Below are 23,682 nucleotides of genomic sequence, written 5' to 3' on the forward strand. Positions count from 1 at the left end.
TTTTACATCTGTTGACCATTCAGTATATTGGGTAACATTTCCATTAATGATACATCTGAGGCATTCTTGTATTGAACGGTTCATACCTTCGACTAATCCATTTGTCCGAGGTGCATGAGATGTACGTGGTCTGTGTCTAAAATTATATAAGTGGTATAATGTGATTATTTCATCGTAGAGTGTTGTATATGCACAATAAGCATTACAATGGGGTACTGGGTTAAGTACTGCATAATGTGTAAATACATCAACAATTACCATTATATATGAGTTTCCTTCTGAGGATGGTGAAATTGGTCCTTTCGTGTCAAATGGTATTCTGTGATTAAAATGAAGACTTTGTCCTTTAAAATCTTGTTTTTCTGCGATTTGTTTTTGATTTGGATAGGGTTTTTTAATTGGCATATTATACAATCGTTGCATTATACTTTGATCCAAATTGGTGCATTGGGTGAATAAAAATTTTGTATAAAATTAGAATATGTTTTTTTTCTGATCCGGAATGTCCTTTTGTATTTAAGGTGTGTGAAGTAATGAATGCTATCAACATCATACTTAAAGGTAGACATGGTACTGTAAAATCAGGTGTTTGATATTCTAAAATGTCTGTGTTTTCGTTTATAGTGGTGTTATTGAAATTTCTGAAGTATCTAAGGAGTGTTTTGTTTCCTAAGGTTGCGGTATCAGCTTTTTTTTGGTTTAGTTTAATATTTGTGACATAATTTGAGATGTCTGATGACGGGATCAAGGTTCTGGTATTTCTGTAATAATTCTAGTGTGATTTTTTCTGTTGTTGGTAGAAAAATGTTTTCCATTTCAATTTTTGATAGGGGTATGGTGTCAAATGGGTCATGTAGGTTAAAAACTTGATTTATTGTGTATTTTGAATCGTTTGGTAACGTTCCTAATAAATTTATTGGTTCTTTTAAGTGTTCTTTTTCTATTAAAGGGAATGGGTCCTTTTTATGTGGTTGTTGTTTAGTTCTTTTTTGTTGAGTTTTATTTTTGATCCAATGTGAATTTGGTATCGGCTTGAATGTAGATGTGCCTAATAAATCTTTTTCATAATGGTTGTTTTGACAATCTAAATAGAGTAGAAAATGTTGTAGATGGTTAATTTGTGATTGTTCTATATCAGTTTTTACCGCATATTTACATTCTAATGGTGGTGAAGTTTCATCTTTAGCGAGATAGAAGTTCATATTTTGTGGTATTTCAACTGTTGTTTTTCTTGTTAATAGTTCAGGTGGTGTATTTTTACTAAAAGAGTCAGGTGGTGCAAGGTTTTTTCCTGCTGTTCATACTATGTGTAAGTTTGGAAAATTCATTAAAATTAGTTGAAATCTATAAACTCTATTATTTGGATTTGATTTTTGTGTAAAAAGAAATATGATAGGTTTGTGGATGTAAATAAAACTGTTGGATGTTTGGATCCAAGTATCAAAAATGCATATTCTGTTAAAGTATATATAATAGCTGTGCATTCTCTCATAAGAGTGATTCAGTTTGTGTAAAAAGACGAGAGTTTGCTGATATAAGATTCATTTTATTTGTTCCATTGTGGGATTGTGATAAAGCTGCTCCGATGCCAAAATTTGAAGCATCGCACATTGCATAAAATGGTTGACTAGGATCTAGGATTGTGTTTGAAATTTGTTCACTGTTTTTTTATTTCTTCAAATCGTGTTTGATGTTCTGTTGTCCATTCAAAATTATTTTGTTGTCTAAGAATGTTATAGAATGGTCTTAAATACAATTGCATTTTATATACGTATTTACATAAGAAATTTAACATTCCAATTATTTTTTGAATTGCGTCAATTCGTGATTTCAGTGGGGTTATTGTGTCTTTTTCTATGAGTGTCCAAGAAGTTTTACTCGTGCTAAGAAAAAAATGTGATTTATCTGGGGCTCCTTTCATGTTTTCGTTCGATAAACATTGATGATATTTTTCTAGAACTATGAAAATTTCATTTTTTGTTTGTGATTGCATAAAGACATCGTCTAAGTTTGTGATTGCTTTTTTACTAAGTATGAGTGATCAAAAAATTTTACTCATGAAGGCTGAGAAAACTGCTGGTCCTATGGATATGCCATAGAACAATCTGTTGAATTCGTATTGTTGATTTCCAATAACAAATTGTGTTAATCGTCGTGATTGTTCATCTAGTGGCATTTGCTTGTATACACTATTCATGTCTGCGGTTGTGAAATATTTGCCGTTTATTTTTGTTAAAATTACTTGGATTGGTTCTATTGGCCATTTATATTTGGATTCATCAATTAGTGAATTGAGGTATGTAGCGTCTAAAACCATTTTTAGTGATTCTCCTTTGGCGAGGATAATAAGAAGGTTAATAAAGGTTTCCTTTTGGTTGTTATTCCGTATTTACTGGAGATATAATTTTGTATTGTTCTAGAATGTCAAATAATCTATTAACTTTGTCATGTAAGTGAATTGGTACTTTACTTGCTCTTTGTTTTATGAAATTTGCGTCAGGTTTCAAGGGTAATTGTAGTGGTGAACTTATTTTTCCAAAGTTAAATTTAGATATTGCATAAACTGTTGGATATCTTAAGAGTAAATCGGCTAATTTTTCAAATTCATTTTGTCTTAATTGAGAGTGTTGAAAATTGAACCTTGTCAAGAATTTTTGTTGTTGTTCTGTATAGTGTGATATTTTGAATATTGGTTTAAAATAAGGTGTTTTTGTGAAATAAGTTGTGTTTTTTTTTTCATTGCTTATTATATTATTTATTGATAGTTATTCATCGAGGATTGTTGATTGACATATATCTAGTAGTTGTAATATATTATTTACTATTTATGCTATTTTTTTGTGGGGGAAGTTGTTGCATTAGTTTCACAATATCCTAGGAGTCCTAAAGGTAGGGTGATTTTGTCTGGTGAATTATTTTACACGTGTAGAGAGATATTATTGGAGTTTCAGTTTTCATGTATTTTATGGATGAAACTTTTTTTACTCTAAAAAATTTGTGAATTGGTCTAAATTCAAAGTCTGATTTATAGAGATGTTGTCTGTTTTGATTTTTGTCGTACTAGTGAACTTGTTTAGTTGGAAATTCGTAAACAAAACCTGAGAGTGGTTTAGGATGTTTTCTTTCTTTATTATAGATGGGGTAAATTTTTGAAAAGAATGTTGGTTGTCTGTTCATTCTTCGAAAAATGTTAATGCGATGTTTTGCATCCTTGTATATTTATCTTTAAATTAATTTTACTATCTAAACTATTAATAGTTGGTATGTATTTTGTGATGAATGGAATTCCAATAGTATTGTTTTTTATATCTGTGATATGGAATATTTGTTTAAAAGGTTTATTGAGAAGTTTATTTTGTTCCACTGTTTTAGTAGGAACAAGGAAAAGTTGAATATTTCCATAATTTGTTAATGCTGAGCCTTGTGCTGTTGCTAGTCTACTGGTTGTTTTTACAGGTGTAAGTTTCGAATGTAGGGTTTTGATTTCATTCTAAGTTGGAATATTTATGATATTTTATTCTACTCCATAGTCTATTAAAAAATCTATTTCAAGCTCTGGTGGTTGAAAATCTGCTTACTTTTTGGACTTTCTGAAAGAAAGGGGATTGTCCAAATTTTTTCTTTTGGTTGTTATTTTGGTATATTCTGGTAAATGTAATTTGTACTAGAACATATTCTTGTTCTGTTTCAGGTTCGTTTGATGTCTTTACTTCAATTACTATTTTTTGTATTGGTATGTTATTACTTCTAGGTCTAGTTTGATAATCTAAAATTAATTCCAAGTGATTTTTTGCAAATATGTGAATCAAAAGGTTGTTCGTATGTAACAGTTTCATAATCATTTTCAACTTTTATCATGTTGACTACAAGTGTGTTTTCTATATCACTTTCACTGTCTATTGGTTCACAATTAATGTGATTTAATTGTAATTCAGTAGTTTCTGTGTTATCAATACCAGGGGGGTCTGAATTTGTTTCGTCAGTTGTTTGTAGACATGTGAATGAAACGGTTGTTCGTGCCTAAGAGTTTCATAGTCATCTTGAACGTTTATCGTGTTGACTGAAACTGTATTTTCTGTATCGCTTTCTCTATCTGTAGATTCGCAATTGATGTGATTTAGTTGCAATTCAGTACTTTCTGTATTATCAATACCAGGGGGGTCTGAAATAGTTTCTTCAGTTGTTTGTACTTGATTTATTTGTCTCAAATGATTTGGCATATTACTCCTATATTTATTTTGAGAATCTGTATAACGTGTGTTATTTCTATAAGGTGATTGAGAATAATTTCTTTGTCTATTTTTATAGTTTGACTTCCTATTTTGTGAATTATCTCGCGATCTATTTTGACCATTGTTGTAATTATATCTTTGGTGATTTGATCTATTGTTTGAATATTCTCGTGATCGATTGTTATTTTGTTGGTTTCGATTATTTGAATAACTTCTGTTCCTATTGTTAGAATAATTTCTGTGTCTATTTTATGATGAGTTTGCTGATCTTTCATTTGAATAGTGTCTATTCCGAGGATGTGAATGGGAACTGGTATCAAACGAATAATTCTGTCTGTTTGAGTTTGATCGTGAATAACTATTTCGATAATGGGTATTTCTACTGTATGATCGACTATATCTATTTTGTGAGGGATTTCGTGAATTTCTTCTATCTGGTGATCTACCTCTGTAGTTAGAGTTATAAGGTGATTGATTTCTTGAATGATTTGAGCTATTTGGGAGTGGTATTTTCAGAGCTATTGTTACTGTGAATGTTTTCGTTTGGTAAATTTTGATCTTTTTTCACATATTGATGGAATGATTTATTTGGTTCTTCGTACTTTTGTGGTTTATTTTGACTGTCTTGCTGTTTTTGTCTGCATTCAGCAATGCTGTGTCCGTATCTTCAGCAATAGTTACACCATTTTTTAAATGATGGTTTACCTTCAAAATTTGGGTTTTTCTCATATATATTCAGAATTTCAGTGATTTTTTCGGATAGATCTGTATCTGAGTTATGTGAATTATTTATTTGTGTTGTAGTTGTTTGAATATTATTAACGTACTGTAATTTGAGATTTTCTGTTTCCTCTAGTTTTATAGTGATTTCTGCTTGTTCTAGTTTATCTACTAGTTTTCTGAAATCTAAATCTGGTTCTCGAATTGAGGAAGGATGTGATGCTCCCTTTTTAATTGCTATTTTTCGTAATTGAGGTGTCACAGTCATCATTAGAGTTTCTGTCATTTTTGTGTTTTTATAATCATGAGTGATTAGTGAGTATGCTTTTCGGACTAGTGTTTCGATCTTGTGTGAATGTTTTCTTGTGAGAATTCTTGTGTGAATTCTTGTGTGAATGTTTTCCAAGCTGATTTTATATCTATAGGTGAAACTGAAAACTATTTTTGAGCTGCGCGATCAATTGTGGTTTGTATTAACGCTGTGCGTCTATGTATCCAATTTTGGTGAAGTGGCGTATTTATGGGTTCAGGTCCTATGTTCAAAATTAAATTTGATGTGATTGCATTTAAATAATCTTCTACAGAATATTCAGGATCTGTGCCGGTGAATACCATCAATGGTTTGTTTGATTGCATTGATGAGCCACCCATTAGGTATGGATTCATAGTCATCTGTAGTGATTCTGCGGCATTTGGCATTCGGGAAAAATTTGTAAGTTGACTTTCTGTGATTTCGTGTTGTTGTAAATAATAAGGTAGTGGGATTTCATTTTGCATTTGTGTTGGTTGATAATAGTCTGTGTTAACTGGGTTCTGTATTTGTGTTGGTTGATATAGTTGTGCATAGGTTGGGTTTTGCGTTTGCAATGGTTGGTGATTTTGTGTATTAGCTAGGTTTTGTGGTTAAAAATTTGTTTTTTGAGATGCTTGATTTGATCGAGGTGGTTTTACACGGTATTCTTGTGTATATGGTGCAAAAAAATCTGGTTGACAGTAGTCATCATTATCTGATGATAAATAATTAGATGTATAATAAGGTGTTTTGTGCTTACTTTGGTTTTGTTAAGTGTTTTTACGCTGTTGAAAAAATGGATAATTTTCACTTTGGTCTTGTGAAATTCGTGGAAATTTAGTGACGTTGCTGTTGGTTGTTGAAATTTTTGTCTTTGTGAAAATAAATGATTTTGAGTATTTGGGCGAAAAGATGTAGATGTTTGTGGTCTATTTACATAGTTATTATTGTGTTCTGCAAAATTATTTCCAGTGAATGTTTTTTGTTTTGTATTGGTTTCGTCATTGGTCTAAATGGTTGATAGTTCACATGTGGGTATTTTGGTAAAACTGTGGGTTTAACCGTGGATTGTAATGTTATCTGTGGTAAGGTTGGGTTTTTGGGTCTTGGATTGTAAGATATCTTGTTGTGTGAGATTCCTAGTTTCATTTAGATGTTCTTGTTGTATGACAGTTGAATTTAGGGTATTATTTTGTGTTCTATCGGGTAGGAATGAAATATAGTTTAAAGGCGTCGCATCAGTTGTGAGTGGGTATATCTTAATATAATCTTTGTGTATAGTTATTGTGCTAATAGCTTGACTTAAAATATCTGTTGGTATGTTGATAAATAATGGATGAAACCATTCAGAGTCCCAAACACAATCTGATTGTTCTGCTAATACTGTATCATCTGTTAAATTTTGGGGTCAGAAATTTTTTCTTGCTTGTGAGATTAGATCAAGATTATGTGTGAAATAATCTATGATAAACCATGCCAAGATTTTTTGTAAATTGTGTTTAAATTTTTTTGAAACGTCGTTACTAGTTAAATATTCACGGATTGCATTTAGATATTCAGAAAATATCGCGATTTCATGTCTTACAGTTGTATGTTTTGATGTTTCAATTGTTGAAGTTCATTGGGATTCTGGTTTTTCTAATATAGATAGATAGCTATAAATTATTCGAAATACTTCATTAGTAAATATTGAATTTGCTCTTGGTGAATTTTGGTGTTGTATGTTTTTTATGTATTCTGTGAATACTTTTGAGATTTATATATCTACGTCGTCTGTTTCAAGTAGATACCTACCATGAAATTTACTTGGGGTCTGTATTTCTATGCTATAGATTCCTTACTGTTGTGTTAGGTTACATATTCCTTCTGCTGTGCATGGACTAACTCCTCTTTCAAATAAATTTGCTAATAAATTTTGACAAAATTTTGTTTGTCCTCTGTCGTCAGTGAGGGAATTAGTTATAAATGGGAGGATGGAGTTTTCATTTTCACTTTCTTCCTTTTGACTCAATTTTGTGCTTTATTACTGTCAATTTATAACGTTTTATTGGTTGATTCGAATTGTATAGTCGTACTGGTTTGTTTTTGTATGTGTTTTTTATTCTGCGTTTTCCTTGTATTGATGAATCTGATGTGGTTTCTGAGTCAGAAAAATATAATGTATCATTAACTTGGTAATTCTTTTTTACGGAGACTTTTAATCTATAAAGTTCTTCTAAATGACTTGTTTCTGATTCGGAGAATGCGCTTCTTTGTTTTGAAATTTTTTTTCGTCTAATCTGTCTTTGTTTGCTTAAAATTTTTTGTTTGATTGTTCGTCGTTTTGTTCTAATCGATCATGTTGACTTTCTGTGTGGAGTGATTACGAGATCATATTTTTCGTTGTTTATTTCAAAAATGTGTAATATGATTGTTTGTTATTTTCCTAAATTGTCTAGTGACATAAGGTTTAGGATGACGGATGCAATATTTGGATTAGTGATTTTTAATGCTTAAACTGTTAGTTCTTACAATTTTTTCGGGTTAGCCTAACTTGGGTCTTGTATTCAGGGTTGGAGAGAAAAGCATGTATCGATTCCTGAGAATGATTTTTACTTTCTCGTGGCTAGTCTAAGTTAAGGTGTTTTAATACTTAATCTTACCTAGGGGTAGTGATTTGTAATCAAGGGTTGGTGAATAGTAAATCGATCCACAAGGTTCAGGTATAATTAGAACACAAGTAGTTCGTTAGATACTATTTTAAACTTACTAAGTTTAAGTATTATCAGGGTTAGGCAAGAGGGGGGATCAAGTGAAGGATGAATAACCGAAGTTCTTCACTGTCTATCCTAATTAGAATGGTTAGTGTGATTGAAAATTTCTGTTAGTCCTGGGTCTTAAGAAAGGGTTGGATAGTGAATCGACGTTCGACGTCGTCAGAAACTCTGCTAATTTTGTGGGGGAGAACAAAATTGTTCTATTTGATCCAAGGATATGCCTTGATGATCAGGATAAAAATTTAATGATATAAAAATTAATTAAGATAAAAATGAAATGGAGATCCAAGGAAAGCCTTCATGATCTGTTAAATTTTAAAAATTTAGTTTTTGTAAAAGTAAAAATTAGATTAGGCCTTTTTAAAGCAATTTAAAGTTTAATTGATAAAAAAAGTTTAGTTTTTGATGATGTTAGTGGTTTTATGATTTGCTTGTTATGTGTAGGTGATGAAGCTGAGACGAAGAAATGATTTATGTATTAATAACAATTTGTGTATTTATGTATTACTAACTTTTTCAAATTTACTGCAGATTAAAGGAAACGACTAGTGTTGTTTTTATCAGTCGTTATTGTACAATAATAAGTTTAGCCTGTAATAATTGATGAAAATTTTTCTTCAATGATATTATGTCTGCAAATGAAAAGCTAAATTCATTGCTAATAAAACTCTAAATATAAAAGTTTGTGTTGGCTTTTGCCGTACGACCATGAAACTTACGGGTAAATTCCTTTGTAGTCGTATATCGTCTCTTGTCCGAGGTTTTCTTCCAATACCGGGTAGTTCTCGTATTGTTCGGAATAAAGGCTCTGATCTATTGAGTCGTAGAGACATTTCAATTAAATTATTATCGTGTAACATTTTTGTGAATATTTGTCTAAGTCTAATCTATTTTTGGTTAGTTCTAAGCTATTTTATTCCTTAAGGTCTTATTAGAGACTTATAGTCGCACCAGATGAGTTGGGATAAGCTCTAACTCAAAGAGTAATTTCAGATAGGGTACACCGTCTGCTCGTCACGCTATCATATTTTCGGCCGGATAGAATCGTGCAACTTCTTAGGCTAATACCGACCTTAATCTTACTCTTATTTCTCTTTGTCTCAATAGATCTAGAGTATACTGGTTTGTTACGAGTCGGCCTCTTGGAAAAAGCAACTAAATTGTAAGTTAAATTCTAAATGCTCTGGTGCTGAAATTACAAGTAATTTCAACACTTACAAATAAATGGGTTGTTAGTTAGATGGTGTATGATTGGTTAGTCTTTCATGTTCTATAGGGATAAAATATCTCGATTATAACCAATAATAACATATAGTTTGGATCAGGTTCCAAGACAGTGCAGGAAAGTAAATTTATCAACTAGAGTAATAAGCAAAATGTTTATGGTTCCGACTTTCGATACGAAAGAAACGGAATATTGTGATCGGGTGGGTTTTTTTTTCTTCAGACAAATTTCGACTTTTTAACTAGCCATTTTTGACGGTATTTTTTTATATCATTCGAAAGTTATTGTTGCCCTGAGCTCAAATTAGAAAAGATATTTTTTGCGCTATTAAAGTGTAAGCGGAAAGTTAATCCGTTTTAGAAATCGTTCCAAAATGGTTGAAGATAGCCTATTTGCCATAATTGATTTGTTACAAGGAGAGAGATCTATTTTTTTGTACTTTATATGGCGTGTGGTGGGATGATTTTCATTTAAAAAATATTCAAATTTGAGGAAAAAATTTGTTCCATTTTGTGTTATTTCATTTAATTTTTCCATGTTATTACTGCTCCATAGACCTTAAGAGGCGGTCGGAACATTCAGGGCTTCGCCCTGATACGAGCAGTCTTTTCTTTCTTTTTTGGGCCTACTCTAACTAAAACACCATAATTTTGCTATTCAAAATAAAATTATACGACTTTGCTAAGGTCAATCGGAAAATTACTAATCAGGGCACGAGGTGTAATCAAAGTTCTTGGCTCTTTGTTATTTTGGATTGTACATACAATGCAAATAAAGTAGGGCAATTAAAACAAAGCTCCCGGGTTGACCAAAAATGCTTATCATACTATTCTCATAAATGGGAAATATATTTTCATGCAATTCCATACAATTCCTTACGTACAGGAAAATGTATGAAAGCTCTATAAAAAACATTTTCCCCTAAAAGGAAATTGTATGATAGCTGTTTCCTCCATAAGCCAAAAAGTTGTTTTTTGTTGCTAAATTTATTTTCTGACAAGTTTTTGGTTGTGTTTTCAATCGAACACGGGTGACAAAGACCTTGGTTACTCAAAGCACCAAAGGTTGGACGGTCTTGCATTTACAATGCATAGAAAACGACCTGAATTGTTTTTGAGCTGTCTTTCATATAAAACATAAAAAAAGTAACAAACTTTCAATTTCTGGCAAACTTTTTTAAAGATCGTTTTTAAAAATTTTTGAATTTTCAAATTATCAGACACTGATCAAGGCATAGATAAACACGTCATACAAAAGAAATTGGAATTTTCAGAGGCGTTTTCGAAAAACAAAAGTGAAAAGAAAAAAAGCCACTAATATCATATCCAGGGCTACGTTATGCGCACAAAAAATTAAATTTAGCGTGCAAAAAAATTTTATCGGAAAATGTTTGTTTGCGTACAAAATTCAATTTGCGCTTGAAAAAAAAAATTTTTGGAGCAAATTTTCAAAAATTACTGTCAATTTTATTCAAAATTTTTTTATCCTATATGGAAATTGTATGGTAAGCATTTTTTTCATTAAAAAAATTTCATTTCAGTTTTTTTGTCACCAGTCTGTTAAAATGTTCTCAAAAAGCCGCAGAAACGGTTTAATTTTTTAAAATCATTACGAGGCCAAACTGTGCACTGATAGGAGCACAAATTTGTGTCTGTATGTTCCTGGATTCCAGAGACAAGTCTTAAAATATGTTCCAAAATGTAAGTGGATTCCACAAACAAAATCTCAGTGGATTCCGCTTACAAATACCTGTAACGTAAATTTTGTCGGCACATTTGTTTTGTTGCGGATTCCGCAACAAGCAAATATAGCTAGTTGTTCTGGGTTGCAAAATTGTGAGTGGACTCCGCAAAATATAAGCGGAATCCGCAAATGTAAGTGGATTCCGCAAGCTGTAAGTGGATTCCGAAGTTTATTCTATTCTGAACTTGCATGTAAACAATTAAAAGCTGAGCTTGAATTCTTATCTTAAGCAATGCGGAATTTAGAAGCAAACATTCAACCATTGGCAGCGGAATCCACGAACAAGTCCTAAAGCATTGGTTACCTAAATCGGTGGATGTCAGTTTTTAGTATTTTGGAAACACAACACCGAATAATTTCAATATTTGAGTCATTGAGTTGACAGTGTGTGGAACACAAAGCATATCGACAAATTGGGTCAGTATTTGGGATTACGTCAATCCCAAATACTGATTTTGGAAGCATAATGCCGAATAAATGCAATAATTGTAGTCATTGGAATGATAGTGTAAGGAAACACAACACACAGCATGCCGCCAAATGATGTCAGTATTTGGGATTCCATCGAACCCAAGTACTGGTCAGGTTGATGGAATCTCAAAAACTGAAATAATGTGGAATAAATATGGAATATATTCATTATTTGGAGTGATTAGGTTGAGAGTGATTGGAATTCCAACGCATAGCAAATCGTCGAATAATTTCATATTCCAAATCGTCGAATAATCCCAAACTCTGATCTATTCTATTAAATTTCTATTCTAGCAAACTTCTATTCTAGTCATTTAGTTTTGCCAAATCGTCAAGTTAGTTCAGTATTTGGGATTTCATCGATCCCAAATACTGGTCAGTAATTGGGATTCCATTGATCCCAATTACTGATCTATTCTTGTAAACTTTTATTCTAGCAAATTTCTATTCTAATGAAATCAAATCACGTATTCAAAAGATATCATTTCAAAGGCTACTACAAAAGTAAACATATGTAAAGGAGTTCGCAAACAAAATGCGGATTCCACTTACAATTTGCGGATTCCACTTACAGTTGCGGATTCCGCAACAGCTCAATTTAACGATACAAAAATTCTATCATTTGTTTGTGGATTCCACAAACTTTTCTGGATTCCGCAAATACAGTCGCGGATTCCGCAAATTCGCCTATTTTTCGAGCAATTTTGAGCCATACAATGATTTAGGTTTTTGTTTGTGGAATCCAAAACAGCATAGAAGATCAAAGAAAACTACCAATGTTTCGGATTCTGCGACAAATCTTATTTTGGCCTGTTACAGATTCCGCGAACAATGCAGAGAAAGCACAGTTTGGCCTCGTAATTATTGTTTTCGATAACATATGAAAATTGTATGACACGCATTTTTTCCATAGACTTGAAGTATGGAATCATCTGATAATGATTTTTTTTGAATGGAGTTGTATGAGAAACATTATCGGTGTGTGGAGGTCAACCCGAGCTATTCTGCCGAGAAGCCGTTTACTTATACAAAATTTTTCTATACTAAAAGTACCAGTTCTCCCACACCAAACAATTTAAAAAATTTGACAAATAATTGGCATTTCACTCAACAAAAAACGGCAATAAAATTACTTGCAGTCACTGGAGTCAAATTTGAATACCTATCAAAAGAACGCTATAAAAGCATTTTTTTATATCGAATTTCTTTAATGAAGGTGAATGGTTTTTTTTAATAGAGGTCAACCCGGGTAGAACCGTGATCAAAAAATATCGAACTTGAAACAGAATGTAAATAATTGGAATCTTATCAGTGTTGATTTTTTTCATAATAATTCTATTTTAAGCTTTGAAAAATAGTTTTAACAATTTTGTTTTTACCATTTTCTGACACTTCAAAAAGTACCAATTACTACGTTTTTTTTAAAATATTTGTTCGTGACTTAAATTTATAAAATTGGTGAGGCTGAAATTATTTTTAGTTTCAGCCAGAGAAGAATAAATCGAACTTAGAAAGCAGTTGCTCCTCCTCTCCTCTAACCTCGCAAGAATACCAGTATACATTAGATATTTTGTAAAGCTGAAACTATTCATAGTTTCAGCCAGAGAAGAATAAACTTAACTTAGAAAGCAGTTGCTCCTCCTCTCCTCTAATCTCGCAAGATTACAAGTATTTATTAGTACTAACCAATCATGAGCCATGACTTAAGCTTAAAATAAATTGTAAGTCTGAAACTAATTATAGCTTCAACCAGAGAAGAATAAATTTAACTTTGAAAGCAGTTGCTCTTCTTCTCCTCTCTTCTCGCAAAAACTCCAGATTATACTAAATAAATAGTTTGTAAGGCTGAAACTGATTATTGTTTCAGTCAGAGAAGAATAAGTTTAAAATAGAAAACAGTTGCTCCTCCTCTCATCTAACCTCGCAAGAATACCAGTATACATTAGATATTTTGTAAAGCTGAAACTATTCATAGTTTCAGCCAGAGAAGAATAAACTTAACTTAGAAAGCAGTTGCTCCTCTTCTCCTCTAATCTCGCAAGATTACAAGTATTTATTAGTACTAACCAATCATGAGCCATGACTTAAGCTTAAAATAAATTGTAAGTCTGAAACTAATTATAGCTTCAACCAGAGAAGAATAAATTTAACTTTGAAAGCAGTTGCTCTTCTTCTCCTCTCTTCTCGCAAAAACTCCAGATTATACTAAATAAATAGTTTGTAAGGCTGAAACTGTTTATTGTTTCAGTCAGAGAAGAATAAGTTTAAAATAGAAAACAGTTGCTCCTCCTCTCATCTAACCTCGGAAGAATACCAGTATACATTAGATACTTTGTAAAGCTGAAACTATTCATAGTTTCAACCAGAGAAGAATAAACTTAATTTAGAAAGCAGTTGGTCCTCCTCTCCTCTAATCTCGCAAGAATACAAGTATTTATTAGTACTAACCAATCATGAGCCATTACTTAAACTTATAATAAATTGTAAGTCTGAAACTATTTATAGTTTCAGCCAGAGAAGAATAAATTCAACTTAGAAAGCAGTTGCTCCTCCTCTCCTCTAACCTCGCAAGAATACTAGTATACATTAGACACTTTGTAAAGCTGAAACTATTCATAGTTTCAGCCAGAGAAGAATAAACTTAACTTAAAAATCAGTTGCTCCTCCTCTCCCCTAATCTCGCAAGAGTACAAGTATTTATTAGTACTATTCAATCATGATCCATGACTTAAACTTATAATAAATTGTAAGTCTGGAACATTTTATAGTTTCAGCCAGAGAAGAATAAATTTAACATTGAAAGCAGTTGCTCCTCTTCTCCTCTATTCTCGCAAAAACTCCAGATTGTACTAAATAAGTAGTTTGTAAGGCTGAAACTGTTTATTGTTTCAGCCAGAGAAGAATGAGAGTTTAAAATAGAAAACAGTGGCTCCTCCTCTCATCTAACCTCGAAATAATAGCAGTTTATATTAGAACTAACCAATCATGGTCCATGACCTAAACTTACAACTGTTGTACAGATGAAACTTTTCATAGTTTCAGCCAGAGAAGAATAAATACGAATTAGAAAGCAGTTGCTCCTCCTCTCTCCTAACCTGGCAACAAAACCAGTTTACATTCGATACTTTGTAAAGCTGAATCTATTCATAAAAAATAAATAGAAAAAAAATAAACTTAAAATAGAAGGCAGTTGCTCCTCCTCTCTTCTAGCCCTGCAAGAATACCAGTATTTATTAGAGTTAACCAACCATGATCAATGACTTAAACTTACAAAAATTTATATGGTTGAAACTTTTTATAGTTTCAACCAGAGAAGAACAAATGCGAATTAGAAAGCAGTTGCTTCTCCTCTCTCCTAACCTGGCAACAATATCAGTTTATATTCGATACTTTGTAAAGCTGAATCTATTCATAGTTTCAGCCAGAGAAGAATAAATTTAAATTAGAAAGCAGTTGCTCCTCCTCTACTCTAGCCTCGCAAAAATACCAGTATATCTTAGATAATTTGTAAAGCTGAAACTATTTGTATGGTGAGCATTTTTTTCAAAAAAAAATTAATTCAGTTTTTTTGTCACCAGTCTGTTAAACTGTTCTCAAAAGCCGCAGAAATAGTTTAATTTCTTTTCAATTGTTTTCGATAACGTATGAAAATTGTATGACAAGCATTTTCTCCACCATACACTTGATGTATGGAATCGTATGATAATGCTTTTTGTTGAATGGAGTTGTATGAGAAACATTATCGGTGTGTGGAGGTCAACCCATCTATTCTGCCGCAAAGCCGTTTATTCATACAAAATTTTTCTATACTAAAAGTACCAGATCTCCCACACCAAACAAACAAAAAATTTGACAAAGAACTGGCATTTCACACAACAAAAAACGGCAATAAAGTTACTTACAATCACTGCAGACAAATTTGAATACCTATCAAAAGAACGCTACTAAAACAATTTTTTTATATCAAAGTTTTTTAAAGAAGGTCAATAATTTATTTAATGGAGGTAAACCCGGGTGGAACCGTGATCAGAAAATATCGAACTTGAAAGGGAAAGTAAAAAAATTGGAATCTTATCAGAGTTGATTTTTTCTCATATTTATTCTATTTTAAGCTTTAAAAAAGTTGTATTTTGCAAATCATTTCCAAAAAAGTTTGAACAAATTTGTCTGTACCATTTTCTAACACTTCAAAAAGTAACAAAAGTATGCTGTATTTTTTTAAATTATTTGTCCATGATTTAAACTTACAAAAATGGTAAAGCTGAAATTCTTTATATTTTCAGCCAGAGAAGAGTAAATTTAACTTAAAAAGCAATGGCTTCTCATCTCCACTAACCTCGCAAGAACACCAGTATAATATAGATAATTTGTAAGGCTGAAACTATTAAAGTTTCAGCCAGAGAAGAAGAAATTTAACTTGGAAAGCAGATGATCCTCCTCTCCTCTAACCTCGCAAGAATAACAGTAAGAATTAGATAAATTGTAAGGCTGAAACTATTTGTAGTTTCAGCTAGAGAAGAATAAGTTTAAGTTAAAAAGCAGTTGCTTCTTATCTCCTCTAGCCTCGCAAGAACACCACTATGATATAGATAAATTGTAAGGCAGCATCTGTATAAAATTTCAGCCAGAGAAGAATAAATTTAACTTGAAAAGCAGTTGCTCCTCCTCTCCTCTTACCTCGCAAGAATACCAGTACACATTAGTACTAACCAATCATGATCCATGACTTAAACTTATAAAAAATTGTAAGGCTGAAACTATTTATAGTTTCAGCCAGAGAAGAATATATTTAACTTTGAAAGCAGTTGCTCTTCTTCTCCTCTACTCTCACAAAAATACCAGAATATTTTAAATAAATAATTTATAAGGCTTAAACTTGTTATTGTTTCAGCCAGAGAAGAATAAATTTAAAGTAGAAAACAGTTGCTCCTGCTCTTATCTAACCTCGAAAGAATAGCAGTTTATGTTAGAAATTACCAATCATGGTCTATGACCTAAACTTACAACTGTTGTAGAGCTGAAACTTTTTATAGTTTCAGCCAGAGAAGAATAAATAAAAATTAGAAAGCAGTTGCTCCTACTCTCCTCCAACCTCGCAAGAATACCAGTATAGGTTAGATAATTTGTAAGGCTGAAGCTCTTTATATTTTAAGCCAGAAAAAAATAAACTTAAAATAGAAAGCAGTTGCTCCTCTTCTCTTCTAACCCTGCAAGAATACCAGTATTTATTGGAGTTAACCAACCAAGATCAATGACTTAAACTTACAACAATTTATATGGCTGAAACTTTTTATAGTTTCAGCCAGAGAAGAACAAATGCAAATTAGAAAGCAGTTGCTTCTCCTCTCTCCTAACCTGGCAACAATACCAGTTTATATTCGATACTTTGTAAAGCTGAATCTATTCATAGTTTCAGCCAGAGAAGAATATATTTAAATTAGAAAGCAGTTGCTCCTCCTCTCCTCTAGCCTCGCAAGAGTACCAGTATATGTTAGATAACTTGTGAGGCTGAAACTAGTCATAGTTTTCCAGGGAGAATAAATTTAAATTAGAAAGCAGTTGCTCCTCTTTTCCAATAAGCTCGCAAGAATGCCAGTATATATTAGATAATTTCTAAGGCTGAAAATAGTTTTTGTTACAGCCAGAGAAGAATAAATTTAACTTTGAAAGCAGTTGCTCCTCTTCTCCTCTACTCTCACAAAAATACCAGAATATTTTAAATAAATAATTTATAAGGCTTAAACTTGTTATTGTTTCAGCCAGAGAAGAATAAATTTAAAGTAGAAAACAGTTGCTCCTGCTCTCATCTAACCTCGAAAGAATAGCAGTTTATGTTAGAAATTACCAATCATGGTCTATGACCTAAACTTACAACTGTTGTAGAGCTGAAACTTTTTATAGTTTCAGCCAGAGAAGAATAAATAAAAATTAGAAAGCAGTTGCTCCTACTCTCCTCTAACCTCGCAAGAATACCAGTATAGGTTAGATAATTTGTAAGGCTGAAGCTCTTTATATTTTAAGCCAGAAAAAAATAAACTTAAAATAGAAAGCAGTTGCTCCTCTTCTCTTCTAACCCTGCAAGAATACCAGTATTTATTGGAGTTAACCAACCAAGATCAATGACTTAAACTTACAACAATTTATATGGCTGAAACTTTTTATAGTTTCAGCCAGAGAAGAACAAATGCAAATTAGAAAGCAGTTGCTTCTCCTCTCTCCTAACCTGGCAACAATACCAGTTTATATTCGATACTTTGTAAAGCTGAATCTATTCATAGTTTCAGCCAGAGAAGAATATATTTAAATTAGAAAGCAGTTGCTCCTCCTCTCCTCTAGCCTCGCAAGAGTACCAGTATATGTTAGATAACTTGTGAGGCTGAAACTAGTCATAGTTTTCCAGGGAGAATAAATTTAAATTAGAAAGCAGTTGCTCCTCTTTTCCAATAAGCTCGCAAGAATGCCAGTATATATTAGATAATTTCTAAGGCTGAAAATAGTTTTTGTTACAGCCAGAGAAGAATAAATTTAAAATGGAGAGCAGTTATCCTCCTCTTCTCTAACCTTCCAAGAATACCAGTGTTTATTAGAAGTAACCAATAATGATCCATGACCTAATTTTACAAAAATTTGTAAGGCTGAAACTATTTATAATTTCAGCCAGAGAAGAACAATTTTTTCAATTATAAAGCAGTTGCTCTTCCTCTCCTCTAATCTCGCAAGAATACCAGTATATATTAGATCTATTGAGACTAGGAAAAATAAGAGTAAGATTGATATCGGTATTAGACCAAAAAGTTGGGGAATTCTATTCGGCCGAAAACAAGAAAGCGTGACGAACAGTCGGTGTTCCCTATCCACAATTACTCTATGATAAAGCTACCCCAAACTTAAACTCAAAATTTATAATTAAGGGTGCGTTTTTTTCCGTCCAATTTCACAAACAAGCATCGTCCAAGGCGAGTGAGTTGTCGGAATGCGAACATCAATTAAAACGTAAATCAACGTAAATGGATTCTTATTTTTAAATTTTTTTTCTGTGTCGAAACAAAAACTGTGCTTAGAACAGTTCGTGCTACTTGCACAGTAACGATTAGACTGATTTTTTTTTTAATTTACAAAAAAAATTGAAAACCATTGCGCATTCGGCCACTCTTTCTGATTATTCCGAGTTCGAACTAAGTATAATAGCAACTGACTTTGGCTATATACTTTGGTAAATAAATGTATTGAGCCGCGGCTCTTATGCTTCAGATTTAAGCGATATCACAGGATTGAGCGGAATCGACGTGGCCAAGAAGGAGACTTCATTCCAGCAGGAGCCTCAAGTTCTGATAACGAATTTGAATGCAAGCAAGATAACGCCCAGCTTCACGAAGAGCAGAAGACTACAGAAGAAGGATGAGAAGTCAATAAGTCATACTGAGTTCAGCGAACCAAGTAGGTGTTTTAGCAAGGTGACAAAATCAAAGTACAGTCACGTTACACACATGTTGCGATTTACTAAGACCACATGATGCAATTTACACACATGTTGCGGTTTACTTTGTTGAGATTTAGTCACTTCACATTCGCAACCCTTTTGTTTTTTCGCTTTTCTAAAGATCTTTCAGTTTTCAAAGTTCTTCTATTTTTCGATTTTTCGATTAGTCTTTATTATTTTTGATTTAATCTTGAAGAAAGAAAATGAATCTGATGTTGAGAGAGAGGTATCAACGTTTGAAAAGTACATAGCTGTTCAAGTGCCAAAATCACTTCTTCAATCTAAAACGAATTTCACTCTTGTTCATCTTCCCGCTTTTTCTGAAACGCACATATCTGATGTCCCTGACTTCTCCGGGTTCACTTCTAAGAAAGTAACCACGTTGTTACATGTTAACATAAGTCGTAAGAGAATCAACTTGAGTTTAACTAGACACCAGCGCCAACAGCGGTACGTGATGTTCATGCTAACTATAACAAGGAACTTGGCATTAATTAATTAGGTAATAACACAACATTAAAAACTCGCATTCAAGTTTAGGCGTAAGTAATCGATTATAGCGGATTATTATGATGATATTTTGACAATTATAATTGAGTAAGTACCAAAATTAGGTGTTTAAAGGATTTACAAATGGTTGTAATCGTGCTTTTTTCCAAGAGATTATAATGGATTATAGTTCTAACAAAAAACCTTTAAAATCAATTATACTAAATTATAATTAATTATAATCTTTTATTTTGCCAAAATTATGTCAATTCAAAACTATATTTGAATTACATCTTATGGGCTTTCAATTTTGTGTCAAAAAGAAAAACTCTGAAAGAAAAAACTCTTGAACAATTTGGTTCACCTGAACACAAAGTTTTACCACGAAACAAAAGTTTCATAGAGATCCTTTCATATTAGTGGAAAGGTTCCCGCGTTAGTTGAAAAGTAAACCTTCCGAACCAATCATGAAACTAAGTCAATTTGCTGATGTTTTGGTGGTTAAAAAAGCTTAAAATATTCATCACACAGCAATTCTAATGGGAAAGAAATGAAATAGGTTTACATAACTTTGAATTGAATGGAAAACTTTAAAAACATTTTTTATCATTTTTCATAGGAACCAACGTTTTCAAAAAAAGCACAAAACATAAGCAATTTAAATGCAAATTCTAAGACAAAATGGACAAACAGAAAGGATTAAAATCAATAATTATCAATTATAATTGATTTTTGTGCAAAACTAAAGAATTAGATATTTGAATAAAAAAATGGATCATAATCGATTATAATTGATTTTAAGGGTATCGAAAAAAAAGACGTTTAAAAAATCGATTATATTCGATTATAGTCGATCATAATGGATTATAACAAGTATAATTTGATTTTCAAAGAAGAGTTTATAATCAATTATTATTTGGTTAAAATCAATTGTTTCTCAACTTTAGTTAGACTGGTCTAGAACCGTAAAAGAATCAATTTTTAACGCTTGAAACTACATGCAGGTACGTCGATCGTCATAGTCTCCACTACAACCTCCATGCAACCAACTACAACCTCATGCAATTCAATTGTTGTAGTTTATGAGAAAAAAGTTTATCAAAAGTTCTCTTTCACGTCATGAAATTTGTACGTCAAAAAATTTTTTGTGCTCACCAATAAAACTGCTATTTTTTGATTTTTTTCTTGTAAATTATTGAAATTTATTATTGTTTGAAGATGATTAAGAGACTTTTTCCTCTCAAATTTTTCAATTGTACAAATGCTTAACGTACATTTTCACTTATGAAAACTGTGTAAAAACTTTGTGATCAATACAAAATTTCCAAACACAAAAAAATAGTTTAGTTTTCTTTTTAGTCGCTAAACCAGTTTTTTTAACGAAAACCGTTTTCCAAAAACAATTTTCAGCAGAAAAAAATGCACATAACGTAGTCCACACACAAAAATATCAATGAACTTCTCTGCGATATCAGAAGTTATTTTTTTCCATTTTAGAAAGTAGCATATCAAATTTCTCTGTCAAAAACCGGCCACGATTTTAAATACTGGATTTTTTGAAAAAAAATTTGTAGGCATATACATGAAAAATTATTTTTTATAATAATTAGTGAAATTCAACAGTTCAATTCACTTTGGCATCTGTAATTACTGAAATTAAGCTACAACTCTATCGTTGTGTAATATATTGGTTTTCTCATATCAGAAACATTTTATTTGTTGTTTCTCAGTGCAAAACACAGATTATAAAATGAAGCACACAAAAAAAAGAAAACAAAATGCACCTCATACAATTCCATTCTAAGAAAATGAATGGATTTTTAAACTTTTTTAGATAACCATGATCACCCGCAGTGACAAAAATGGATGAAAATCTGTTAAACACAGAAAAATCTACAGACTTTCGCAAGTATAGAATCGATTTATCTACAATCATTCTGCCTCATTGTCTCCCCTTGGCTTTTTATAAATCAGCTTTTTTGGTGATCTAACCTTCGGATTCAATATTCAGAAGATGACATTGGTGACGTCGTCCAATGCACTGTAGATAAAAATCCGTATCTCGACTGGTAATAATTTTACTGCTTGAAATCTATTCTTTACCTTTTGCTCAATTAACTCTCCTTGTGGGATGAAATAGGCTGGATTGACGCAATATATCTTGAAATCTGAGCGCTGTTGGCTTTTTCCCACTTTGACATTTACTAACTTTCGGTTTCCATTTCCTGTCTTGTCCCACACTGTGCATAATGCGAGTACACCGAATTATTCTTCGTCATTATCGTTATCAAAGCTGTGTATCACGTTTATCTCGTACTGAGTGGAGTCATTAGTACCATCGACATGGTTCAATCCCCGTTTTCTTGCAAGGTTTTGCGAAAGGTCCTCGACCCGTGCAACTGTTGCAAATAATGTTTCGCGCTGCACAATTCTCTCGATGGTTAGATTTTAACCAGTTTACAAATAATGAAATTTGTTTCCACGTTGACCCTTGATTTCATTTACTGGTTCTCTTATAACATAACCGGCTTGTTGACCATTTGTCGAGTTTTGCCAGCATTGACTAAACCTGTTCCCGGATTATTTTGGGAAACCTCGGCTAAATCGTTCGTATAACATTTCAGCTCTCTCCTCACCACTGCAAAGTGCAAAGCTTGCCTCGGTGTGAGGGTTTCCATATAGAACTGCTTGCAAACATCCTCAATTTTCCAATTAAAATTGAACAGTTCTCCTCTGAAATTTTCTTTTGGAATGTAATTGAAAAGATAACAATTTCAACAATAATTTACTTGCCAATACTTTTATCCTTTTTGAGAAGTTTTTCTCACTTCCTGGCTTAATACATTTCTTGAGATCACCTAACAAGGGCATCTTCTTCAGTAATTTCATGACGCCTGAGAGATAGTTATTATTTTTCTGATGAACGTATTTCTCAAAGAGTAGTTTATCTCTTGTTCAACAATTTTTTTGTCACGCTATGCGTCTTTAGCCGGAAAAGCTTAGGACTCATTAATCAAACATCTTTGAGTTTTGGTTGCACTGCCATTTTTCATAGTTTCGGTAGATCTGCAGAGATTTTGTTGAAAATGGAAATCGGTTGAGATCATCTCTTTCAGTCAGTCCAAAAAAATGTTGTGATAAGTTAATTTGTTTCAGTGCACATAATTTGTTTATCGTTTAATTACTGCCCGCAGTGACACAACGGGGAAAAAATAAATCAGTTTTTATCAGAAATTATACAGATTTCAGATCTGCTGTAGTTTTATAAAGTAAAACTTTGGTTACGTAGTTTAAATATTTTTTTTTGAATGCATTATGATTTAGCAAAAATTTTATACTAATTATCTTCAATCAAGGTCACAAGACTCTAAAACTGTGTTTTTTTCTGTTTCAATTCTTATGAAAACAATGAACAGAAGATTATATACACATTATCCACAGATTATCTAAAGTTTATCTGCATAGTTTTTAATGATTATATACAGCTTATAAACAGATTTTAAACAGCCTATTTACAGCTTATAAACAGATAGGACTATAAACAGATTATACACAGAGTTTTTTCAGACCATATACATACTATATACAGATTATACAATAATTTTCTTTCACGCCAATCGGATAGAATGAGTATATTGAAATAAAATTATTAGAAAGGTTTTTATTGAAAATTTTGCACTGATGCTTGATCTGAAAAAAATTTAAATTGCCTATTGTAAATAAGTTGCAGCAAAAAGTAAACTGCTCTATGTTAACTTGTCTTAGTTTCGTTTGTTGTTTTGTCACGCAATTGCGCATAACACCTTCGTATCCTCATGGTTGATTGTACTGGGTGCTCACCCTCGTCAGACACACCATGAAATGGCTAAATCAATAGGGAAGAATACCTTTCCATTTTTTTGTACTTATTTCTCTAGCTCGTGATTGTCGTTTAATAGTCTGTCGTTTTCTCCTCTCAGTTCAAAAATTCCATTCTGTTGGGAGTCAACTTGTTCGATCAATACTTCGAGGAGGGATCGCACAGGTTCACCATCGTTGAAATCGACCATAGAAAGTTAATGCAGCAGGGTCAATTTATTTCGGTAAAAGCAATCGACCCTGACTGGGATTTTGGGCGCAAACAGCAGGAACATAACATTTGTTATTCTAGCTCATCCAGTGGCGGATTTAGAATCTGTCGGCTTTTTTTTAGGTCAATCAGATTGATTTCCCGAGCTCTTCCAAAGCACTACAAAGACCCTGTTTTTGCTAAAACTTCTGCGCCGCCGGCTCAA

At 32.3% G+C, this 23,682-nt stretch overlaps 1 protein-coding gene across 1 annotated transcript in view; it reads left to right on the top strand.

Annotated features, from left to right (window-relative positions):
* Positions 1–18,876, top strand: part of LOC134856430 (uncharacterized) — a gene marked incomplete at its 3' end in the record, with an annotated part of 36,183 nt that extends 17,307 nt beyond the window's left edge. Inside the window, exon 3 of the mRNA XM_063872712.1 lies at positions 18,691–18,876. Coding sequence (XP_063728782.1) covers positions 18,691–18,876 — 186 coding nt within the window. The remainder of the gene's footprint in view (positions 1–18,690) is intronic.
* Between the last annotated feature and the right edge of the window lie 4,806 nt (positions 18,877–23,682).

This window comes from Symsagittifera roscoffensis, unplaced genomic scaffold (assembly GCF_963678635.1).
Source record: "Symsagittifera roscoffensis unplaced genomic scaffold, txSymRosc1.1 SCAFFOLD_472, whole genome shotgun sequence".
NCBI classification, from domain to species: domain Eukaryota; kingdom Metazoa; phylum Xenacoelomorpha; order Acoela; family Convolutidae; genus Symsagittifera; species Symsagittifera roscoffensis.